The sequence below is a fragment of the Panthera leo genome, chromosome A3, assembly GCF_018350215.1.
Source record: "Panthera leo isolate Ple1 chromosome A3, P.leo_Ple1_pat1.1, whole genome shotgun sequence".
Taxonomy (NCBI): Eukaryota; Metazoa; Chordata; class Mammalia; order Carnivora; family Felidae; genus Panthera; species Panthera leo.
In genome coordinates, this window is record NC_056681.1 from 64,511,663 (window position 1) to 64,522,354 (window position 10,692).

A 10,692-nucleotide genomic window follows, 5' to 3' on the forward strand; every position below is an offset into this window, starting at 1 on the left:
AAGAGTGGGTGACAGAGAGGATGTGAACCCGCGAGCGCGCGCGCGCGCCTCTGTTTCCCGCGCGCTCCGAGGACATTTTCCGACTTTTCACTCGGACGCCGGGGATTTCTTGCCTTTGCCTTTCTCAGCTTCCCCCTCCTCCCTCCGCTCGCCCCCTCCACCTCCCCCACCCTATCCCCACCCCCGGCTGCCAAGAACCCCTTCTGCGGGCTATTGTACAGCCGGCGCGGGCTCCCCCGGGCCGGATCCCGGGTCTCGAAGAAAAGAGGGTGTGTAGTTGGGTTTCTGCCTTAACCCCACACACAAAGGCCGCCGGGCCACGGGGCCCCCCGCCCCCTTCCTGTCGTCTCCGCTGGCGAAATGCTGCGGCGTGTCCTCCCATACTCAACCTCTCCCACCCCCTGCCACACACACACACCTTGGGGTATCACGGCCCACAACGGAGCTAAGAGTGATTGGGACCTGGGGGTACTGGGTGGAGCCTCGCGGGGCCCTCCAGCCAACAATCCTGAGCTGGAACCGGGGGACCGAGGACCCCCAGGGAGAGGGTGCCTCTCATCGCCACTACCACCATCCTCCCTGCCTTCACCCCGGAAAGGAGCACGGGGATTTCGGAGAGGCCCGGAGGTGGGGGGGGGGGGGGGGACCTGGGAGGGAAAAAGGAAGGAGGCCGTGGAGGAGCTGATAGTATGACCAGAATTTTTAAATGGACTTACCCGGCCACCTGTTGGGAATCCATTTGGGGTCGGTCAGTTCCGGAGCTGCTCCAAGTGGACACACAAAACCAAAAGCCGAAGTTGGAAAAAGAAAATTCTTTCTCTGGCCTTGCCCTGGAGCAGCCAGTCAGGCTAGCAGCTCTGCGCTAGGGTCAGGGAGCTGCAGAGCCAAAAGCACCCTTGCCACCCCAGTTCCCTTCATTCCGTGGCTCCGAGGCCGGGGGTCTCGGAGCCCGCGGACTCGGCGCTCAGGGCCCAGCGCTCGCAGTTCGGCTTAAGCCAGGACAAGCTTTCTAAGCCCTGCTCAGAAGTCAAGAGCAGCAGCGCCGCCGCCTCGGCGCGGCCTTTCATGACGCGGTCGCTCCTTATTCTTGTGCCTCGGCCTCTCTGGTCGCCCCCGGACAAAGCCACCGGAGCCCCGCCGCTCCCTTCCCGCTAAATCCCCTTCGGGGTCAATGCGCTACCAGCACCCGGCCGCGCGCTTCTCCTGCCAGTGGTGTGGTTCTTAAAGAGCCGCACCCCCCCCCCCTCCGTCCTGCGCGCTCCCCCGACCCCCGCCTCCCCGCCCCTCTCCTCTGGATCTAGCCCCCCACGCCGACGCCTTAGGTCCCTGCTGCCCCGACCGAAGCCTGCGGACTCTTAGCCCCCTCCCTTCACCTCCTCCCCTGAGCAGTTGGTGGGCCTGGCCTTAGGCTTTACCCCGCTTTAGGTCCCCTTTCTCTCCAACATCGTTCATCCCTCGCTTGCCCGCTCCTACCTTTGCCCTTTGGATGGATCAAGGCCCGGGCACCATCTTGCCCAGTGCAGAGATGATCCCTAAAGATCGTCAGTTTGGGCTTAAATTAGGGGGTCGTGGGATGGGAAATGGGGCGGGGCATGCCAGCTGAGCTGGGGGAAAGAAAGAGGAGCAGACCAGATGGACTTAGAGGCTCTGCTATCCCAGGGCCTTGCTGGCCTGTCGGCAGAGGGTGAGGACTGGCTGGGTGCCACTCATTCCTAGAGGTGGCCACCCTGGGATAGGGTCCTGAGGCTATCAACCTGGTTAGCCTGCTGTGTATCTGAGGGATTGTGGGCATGTGGTGGGGGGCACCTCTAGAAGTCCCAAGAACGTGGGTCTGCAAGAAGCCTCTTACCCAAGCCCTCCAAAGTCCAAGAACTGGGTGCTCAAGAAGGGACCTTTAGTGACACCTGTCCAGGCAAAAGGGCATGGGAAGGGGCAGAGAGGGAGTCTACTCCTTTTTCAGAGGACTGAAACACAACTGGTCCTGGGCCTCCTTAGATTCGCTGGCTTGTCACTTGCCCCACTGAGGCAAGGGGAAGTAGATGGTGGCTTTGGTCCTCCTTCCTTCCAAAGTACCCCCTTTCTTCCTCCCCTTCGGGCTTGTTTTCGTCCCATCTTGCCCTAGCAGCAAGTTGGTCCTGTACGGGGGGGGGGGGGGGGGGGGCCTGCTTCAAGTGCTTTCTTTAGGCTTCCTAAGGACTGGAAGCATGAGTAAAGAGAGACCAGAGAAGGCATGGTTCTCTGGGGGAATGGGGGCTGGTTCAAGGTAGGCTGTAGTGCTGTAGTTGCCAGTGCCGACTGTGTTTGATTGTTTGGGGTCTGTTGTGGAGGGGCAATGATGGTTTGAAGAGGAGCGTGCCCACCCCTGCTCAAATTCACTCCCCAGCACATCCGTTCTGGCTCTCCTAAAGAGATCCCTGCAAAGACATAGGCAGCCTCCCGGGCAGTGGAGCCCAAAGGAATGTGGTGTGGGAGGAGGGTGGAAAACGGACCCTCCCCTGGACATCTGCCCTCTGCCACCCCAACATTAGTCCAGTGCATCTTAAAGGAACCCGGGTAAATGGTTGGAAATTGGCCTCTTGGGAGAGGGTGGCAGTGCACTCCCTGGACTGGAACCTGAAGCCACAACCCTCCTCCCCAGCCCAAAAGACTCACAACCCCAAAGTCTGCCACCTCTCTCCCTCTTCCACCTGGGTCACTACAGCCAGCTGGGACCCAGCTTGGGCCCACTCTCCTGGGCCTGGCAGTGGGAGGTGCGGTGGCCCAAGACTGAGCCAAACTTCTCTTGTTTGAGGATGTGGGGGGCGAGGAGGCCTTCAGCGGGCGGTGGGGCTCATTAGGCAGAGTGGGGTGCGGAGAGGTGCGCAGCGCCGGCCCCGGAGGCCGCCTTTGAGCGGTCGGGGCAGCTTCATTAAGTAGCGCTAACAAGGCATACAAATGCCGGGCCCAGCAGCTTTCTTGCAATGCCGGAGCCTTAGCAGGGCGCCAAGCTAATGAGGGTCACTCAAAGGGGCTGATCAAATATTCAAATTTCCCCGCACGCCAGGAACTTTTATGTGCGGAGAAAGTTGAGGCAACTGAGCTGTGTTTACTGTCCCGAGCGACAATTGCTCGGAGCGCGGGTCCCCGGAGGCTAAGGCGCGGGGGGGGGGGGGGGGGGGGGCGGAGGCGCTGGGAGGGAGCAGTTGTTGTTGTTGTTGTTGTTTTTCATTCAAAGGAAAGTAATCGGGGTCCTTGAAGGGTTTATCGGCCTCCCCGCCTACGTGCTGCGCTCCCCTGCGCCCTCCTCCGCCGCCCGCGCCTGGCGCCTCAGTTTGCAGCTTGCGGGGAGGCCCAAACAGCCCTCGCCTCCCGATGTCCTGGGGGCCGGAAGGGCCGTTGCCCCCCGGGACGAACCGGCCTTACGGAGCTGAGCAGGGCCTAATGGGTGCAGCTGCTCCAGCCGGGAGGCTTGCAGACCTCTGGGCTTTCCCGGTAACGCCAAACACGAAGTGAGTCCTCAGACACCTCTCCCGGTGGAGTTGAGACTGCTGGGGTCCGGGCTGATTTTGTAAATAAATGCCCCGCAGGTCCTAGTAATAGAAAGACACTCTCCAGCTCAAACGCCCTTTCTCCCCGCACCACCTGTACGCAGTCCTGCCGGTTGCCTGGCCCAAGATTAAAGCAGAGACGATGGTGGCAGTTTTGTGACCTCGGCCTGTATGGGCTCCAAGTCCCAGATCAGGGAGTCTGAGCGGCCAGAGGGCAGGGGAGAAGTATGGGCCCCGCGGGCTGACCCATTCATCCGGATCTCCACGCTCTGAGAGACCCAGGGTGCTGGCGCCCCCCTGCGCGCCACCCCTTCCAGATGTCCCTCAGGCTCAGCTCCCTTCCCTCGCTCTGCTCAATGCCTCGGGCCCCCAGAGCGGCGTGAAAGGCGCCCGGGCCCCGGAACCCGAGGTCCTTCTGCTCCTACGCCCCCTCTCCAACGCCCAGCGCCTGGGAATTTGGGAGAGGAAGCTCGGGTGCTCCACAGTCCCCTCCCCCACACGGCCAGGGGGACCTACTAGACCCGGACCCTATGGAGCCTGCGCTCCCAGCTCCAGCGGGAGCCGGTCCAGTCACCCGCGCGGAAGACCCGCCGCCCCGCCTCCCCCCAACACCCAGCTCTCTGGACTCTCAACTTACAGGCTCCCGGAGGCGGACATCGTGCTTCGGGCCAGAGGGGAGAGGCGCTGGCGGCAGCGGGGCCGCGAGGCTGGCTCCCTGGGCGGCGCGGAGCTCGCTTCTGCGGGGAGTCTGACAGCCCGGGGCTGGCTGCCGGCCCCGCCGCGCCGGCTCTGTCCCGGCGCACAAAGCTGCGCGCCTCGCAGCCGCCCTCCGCCAGGCTTTGCACTCCCGAGTCGAGGTCGCCACCCCAGCAGGCGAGGTGCGGTGCGTCTGCAGGCGCCCCGGGCCGAGGCTGGGGGCCGGGGTGTCGCCGAGCGGAGCCTCGGCCCCATTTGCCTCAACTCTCCTTGAGTGGCGACGGTTTTTGATTTCAGCACTTTTCGGCAGAGCCCGCGGCACCTGCCCAGCCTCCCTCCAGGGCTGGCCGGGCTGCAACGGGGAGAGGCCGGGTCGCCCCCACCCGGAGGCGGGGGTTGTGAGGACGGGGAGGGGACTGGTTGGGTTCACCCGCCCGCCCGGCGCCTGGGTCCTCGGCTCCAGGGGATGCAGTTTCGGGGTCACGAGCTGCTTTCAAAAAGTTGAACACAATATTCGGAAACCCACCCGTAGGAATTCTCCCCCCACACGCGGCACAATACCCACTCCCCTCCCCTTTTTCATTCCTTCCTCCCCCGCTTCCTCCTCCTGCCCCTTCCCCCTCCCACCCCTCAGCCTATAATCCTTCCCCTACAAGAGAAAGGGATCGGGAAGAAAAGATGAAGCGTCTGTTTTTGTGTCCCAACCTTAGGGCTCTTTCTGGGCCCGCCGTGAACGACCGCCCAGAGCTTCGAAGCTGAACGGAGAAGTCCTCGCGGTTGAAAGCAAGATAGTTGGAAGGGAGAGATCAGCCGAAGTGGGACTTGGCGGGTCTTCCCTTTGAGCGAATATTTCTCTGTCTCTGTCGTGGGGTTTAGGACCCGCAACCCTCAGCTGCCTGGGGCTGAGCGGGCTGGTATCGTCCCCCAAGCCCAGTCCAGACCCTCCCTGCCAGAGGAGAGACTCCAACAGCAACTTGCACTTCTCTTTCCAGGAGGCCTGGCTCTGCAGGAGTCAGGGCCTAAGCAGGGCCCGAGCTCAGGGTTTCGGGGTGGGACGCTCACAGCCCTAGTCACGTTAGGTTTCCCATTTAAATTCTCGCTCAATCTCTTTCTCTCCTCCCTCATTGAGATCTCCAAAGTGGTGTGGACTCTGTGCCTCTCCCCCCGATCTGCATCGGAATGTAGAAAAGATCTTTTTTTTTTTTTTTTTTTTTTAAAAAGAGTTTTGAATTCCTCAATGATTTTTCTTCTGGAAAGGCAGCTTAGGATAATTATTTCAGCTTTATTGAGGGCAGATTAGTTGAAGTCTGGACGCTGCGTTTCAATACGCGTTGTACACGGGCCGACAATGTGGGCATTGTTGGCTACTGTGTGTGAACTCATTCAAAATATACACTTTTTAACACCAAACCGAGTCCTGTCTAAATATACACAGTGCTCAGGGGAAAGACGTCTCTGACCCCGACAAATCTGCGTAAATCACACTTCCATAGTTACAGAGGCCTCACAAAGGGAGACCCCGCTAAAGATGCTGATTACATCTTCTTAAAAGCAACATACCTTAGAATAAATACCCCTACCGGCCCCTGGGAGTGGGGGAGGGGGGGTTGCCGTGGCCAGAGGGAGGAAGGGCTCTCTGTATCCTATGGACTTTTTGGGGTCTGTTTTAGGTTTGTAATGTTACTTTGCTTAGGTAAATTAGTTGTTTTTTTTTTTTTTCCTTTAAAATATGAGCAAACATGCAATGTTCAGGCCTATCCGCTTCTTTGGGGAAGCCTCCAAAGTTTGACTGTCCTTCTGGGGCTGGTAGGCAAGTCCAGAGCTTCTTGGAGGAGTAGAGGTAGCAGGCATTTCAGGGGGCTCCAGAGGGTTCCAGACTTCTCAGCTCCCAGGGGACACAGCTGAAGTCTAGGGGGAAACAAAGACGTGGCTTGCCTTTCAAGATAAAAAGAAGTGTACTGTTATTTATGCTGGTATTTTAAAATACAGGGCAATAAGGGAAATCAAAGCTCCTTGACCCGGAGCTGAGGAAAGAGAAGCGGGTGGAATCCAATGCAGATGAAATCGAGGCAAACGTGGCCGATGAACCAGGACGGGGGAGGCCAGAGCGGCTTCCAACACCCTGGGGCCTGAGCTCAGCCTCTCAGGCGCCAGGTGCCCCCCGAAATCCGGGAACCCCGCCGCAGCAGCTAGGGTCAGCGTGCGGTGGGCCCCATGATCTCATCTCTTCTTTCTTCCTCACCAGTATTAGTGCTCACATAGGCAGAAAGAGACAGCCCGACGTGCACACCGTGTGCAAACCATGCCTGCTCGGCCGGCCCTCGGGCTCTACTTGAGGGCTGGCCTTTGGCCTTCAGGCGGCATGGGGAGCCTCTCACTTCCCGACAAAAATCCCTTTAATTGCTCATCCCATTCAACAACTCTATGCCCACGGCATTTTGAATTTCTGGATCAACTTCTTTGGGGAAGAGGGAAGAAGGGAGCTGAGAGAGACAGAGAGAGAGAGAGAGAGAGAGAGAGAGAGAGAGAGGGAGAGAAGTGGCGAGATTAAGAGTTGCAAAGATTAAAAAAAAAATCTCTTTCTCCCCCTTCTCCCTCTTTCCCTCCTCTCCCCCTCCCCCCCCCCCCAACTCTGGCTAAGTGGTAAAACCGTCCTTACGTTCTCGGTATTGATTGGCAGGGCTGACAGTGATTGGCAGCGGTTGCCGTGGCAACGCCACAACGACACGCCGCAGACCAATAGAAAAGCGAAACAAAATGTTTCAATGCTGCACTCACTGTGGATTTAGGGGAGATATTATGAGGCTGTTGTCATTAGGGCGATTGCTGTGGAATCGCTGAATCTTGACTCGGCGGTGGTTGGCTCTCTCTCTCTCTCTCTCTCTCTCTCTCTCTCTCTCGCTCTCTCTCTCTCTCTCTCTCTCTCCCTCTCCCTCTCCCTCTCCTCTCCCTCTCTGTCTCGGGTTCTCTGCGCGCGCGCACCGGGCCGCTCTCCTTCCTCCCTCTCTATGTGGCTGCGCGGGTGTGTGTGTGTGTGGATGTGTGTGGGGTGTGGGTGTCCCTTACGCCCTTCCTCCTCCCCCTCCTCCTCCTCCTGCTTCCCCCTCCTTTCCTTCTCCTCCCCCCTCTCCTCTCCCTCCTCCTGGTCCTCATCGCCCCTCTCCTCCTCTTCCTCCCCTCTCTCTTCCTCTCCCTGAATTTTCTCCTCTCCTCTCAGGTCAGTCCATGGTATTCCGCTCCCCCCTAGACCTCTATTCCTCCCACTTCTTGTTGCCAAACTTCGCCGATCCTCATCACCGCTCCCTACTTCTGGCGAGTAGCGGCGGCGGGAACGGTGCGGGCGGCGGCGGCGGCGGCGCGGGCGGCGGCGGGAACTGTGCGGGAGGCGGCGGTGCTGGCGGAGCAGGCGGCGGCGGCAGCGGCGGCGGCTCCAGGGCCCCCCCGGAAGAGTTGTCCATGTTCCAGCTGCCCACCCTCAACTTCTCGCCGGAGCAGGTGGCCAGCGTCTGCGAGACGCTGGAGGAGACGGGCGACATCGAGCGGCTGGGCCGCTTCCTCTGGTCGCTGCCCGTGGCCCCCGGGGCGTGCGAGGCCATCAACAAGCACGAGTCGATCCTGCGCGCGCGCGCCGTGGTCGCCTTCCACACGGGCAACTTCCGCGACCTCTACCACATCCTGGAGAACCACAAGTTCACCAAGGAGTCTCACGGCAAGCTGCAGGCCATGTGGCTCGAGGCGCACTACCAGGAGGCCGAGAAGCTGCGCGGCCGCCCGCTCGGCCCGGTGGACAAGTACCGCGTGCGCAAGAAGTTCCCGCTGCCGCGCACCATCTGGGACGGCGAGCAGAAGACGCATTGCTTCAAGGAGCGGACTCGGAGCCTGCTGAGGGAGTGGTACCTGCAGGACCCCTACCCCAACCCCAGCAAGAAACGCGAACTGGCGCAGGCCACCGGCCTCACTCCCACACAAGTAGGCAACTGGTTTAAGAACCGGAGGCAGCGCGACCGCGCCGCGGCGGCCAAGAACAGGTCAGTGGCGGGCCCGCGGCCTGGCTACCGTCTCCCGGGCTGGGGAGGGAGAGAGGGGTTGAAATGGGGGCGGATGGGGCAGGGTGCCAATGGCTGCCGGGCACTCGAGAAGCCGCGACCCCTGGCCAGTTGGAGAAAAGTTTCTGCTTGCCCAGACGCACAGAAGAGGGACGGTCAGCGGGATTATTGGCTGCTTTGTCGGAGAGGGGCTTTCGGCAGGGTGGAGAGAGAGAGGGAGAGAGAGAGGGAGAGATCCTGAGTCCCCACGGCCCCTGGTCCCAGCCCTGGGCACCTTAGCCCTGCTGCACCCTGCTACCTGCTCAGCCCTTCCACAGCTCGGCACTCCTCTGGAGCCTACAGACAGGGAAGGAAGGAAAGCAGTCCTTGCCATCTGGTTCTTATTTCCATGCATTGCAAAAACCCAGGAGGAATCCACAATGTCATGGAAAGGAAACTGAACCTGGGTCTCTGCCACAAAATGAAAAAGGTCGGTGGCCACCTTTGAGCAGGCCTTCATTGCAAATTGCCTGACGGGGAAGCAAGAAAATCAGGCTGGGAGTAGAAAGGCCGTGTGTGTGTGTGTGTGTGTGTGTGTGTGTGTGTGTGTGTACATGCATGCAGGTGCTAGCCCCCAAGCCTCAGTCAAGGAGCATCCCCTTGGTACATTAACTTGGGAAGCCACCAGGAATAGGAGCAACCCCACTACCAGCAAGTTGGCCACAAAGTCACAAAGTTGACTGGGCTTGGCCAGTCAGCAGACTTGGGCCTGGGGGAAGTCGGGAGAAAAAGAACTAGAAGAAAGAGGAGGAGGAAAGGGCACGGAATGGGAGGGAAGGGGGATGGGAGGAAGTTGGGTAAAAGCCCTGGTAAGGAGCCTGTGTCCCTACCTAGCCTGCAAAGGCTCTGGGCCTGATGTACCGCAGGGAGCGGAGCCCCAGTTGCTGACAGTTGCCGGGGGCTTGAGGCCCGGTGTGAGTTCCCGGAGTGAGCGAGTGTGTTTGTGTTTACGTGGCCCAGGCCTGAGCCCCGCGCCCTCTCACCCTTGCCTGTAGAGCCAGGTTTTCGCCTGAGAGGGGGAGTTCCCCGGGGACCAGGGGAAGGCCTCCTCCGTAGGAACTCAGAGACTCTAGGCTCGGGCAGCGGCTGCCTGGTGCGAAAGGGACAGACGGAGACTGCTCTGCACCCGCTCCTGCCTTCTTCTCTGCTTTCTCTCTTGCTCCTCTTCCCCACTTTTTCCGCTTCCGGCTCCTCGGTTCTCTCTTCCCCTGCTCCTGCGCTCAGCGCAGGGATTCAGAGAGCAAAGCCAGCGTGTCCTGCCCGGGAGAGGCTGCGGACGATCACCCGCAGCTCTGGGTGTGTTTGGGGGAGCTGGGACAGGAGGCGCTGCGGGGACCGACCGCTCCCGGCAGCCGGCTCAGTCTGAAGAGTCCCAGGGGCTGGGGAGGAAGAAGCACCCTGTCCCTCTCAGACTTTTGCTCCTTCGGGACGCTGCATCCGGAGGCCTCCCCAGGCGTCCGGCCTCGGGTTCTACCTCTCCTCTGAGGCCGGCTGCGAACTGGGAAGCTTTGGGAAGCTCCAGCGAGCCTCGGGAAGGAGAGAAGAGAGCCGAGACCGGCGCTGGGGGGCTCTGCAGCCGGGTGCTTGGAGGCGGGGGTGGGGGTGGGGGGTGGTAGCGAGAAGTAATGAGCGCAGAGAGCAGAGTCAGGGGTGGTGGCGGGGGGCGCGGGGTTGGGGAGATTGGGGAGCACCGGCGGCCGCCGGCGCGGGGAGGCTGCTTGACGGAGCTCTGTGGCGGGGCCGCTGTCTCAAGGGCTGGTGCCGCTCTCTGTCTCCCGCAGGCTCCAACACCAGGCCATCGGACCGAGCGGCATGCGTTCGCTGGCCGAGCCCGGCTGCCCCACGCACGGCTCGGCAGAGTCGCCGTCTACGGCGGCCAGCCCCACCACCAGCGTGTCCAGCCTGACGGAGCGCGCGGACACCGGCACCTCCATCCTCTCGGTAACCTCCAGCGACTCGGAATGTGATGTATGATAGCCAAGGCCGCCCTCCTCCCCCTCCCCCTCCTTCCCCTCCTCCTCCTTCTCGCCCTCCTCCTCTTCCTCTTCTTCCTCCTCCAGCCCCAGAACCAACCGAAATCAGGATACACAATCATACACACACACACACACACACGCACACACACGTACACACACACTTCTACCCCAGCCAAAAATATATAAAAACCAAGAAAAATAACAAACGAAACGCAAACTATCAACAACCCCGACCACCATCTACCGCCACGGCCACCCCAAAGGACCGCGACGCCGACAGACAGTCACAAACGCTGATGTTGCGGGCAGAAAACATAAAAGAGGTGACAATTGTATACTTTCTAGGACAAGCACGGCTTCTCCTTTCGGTTCCCACGGACCCGGCACCCCACCTGCATGACGATTTAT

The 10,692-nt window shown here is 60.6% G+C and overlaps 1 protein-coding gene across 1 annotated transcript; it reads left to right on the top strand.

The window, feature by feature from the left end:
• The first annotated feature begins 7,448 nt into the window (after positions 1-7,448).
• On the top strand, positions 7,449-10,282 carry SIX3 (SIX homeobox 3). The gene is made up of 2 exons (XM_042932171.1): positions 7,449-8,251; positions 10,090-10,282. The coding sequence occupies exons 1-2, from the start codon at positions 7,449-7,451 to the stop codon at positions 10,280-10,282; spliced, it is 996 nt and encodes a 331-aa protein (XP_042788105.1).
• The last annotated feature ends 410 nt before the right edge of the window (positions 10,283-10,692 follow it).

Coding starts and splice junctions, on each gene's coding strand:
- SIX3 (XM_042932171.1), top strand. CDS start 7,449: ATGGTATTCCGCTCCCCCCTAGACCTCTATTCCTCCCACTTCTTGTTG. Junction 8,252..10,089: donor GCCGCGGCGGCCAAGAACAG/GTCAGTGGCGGG, acceptor TGTCTCCCGCAG/GCTCCAACACCAGGCCATCG.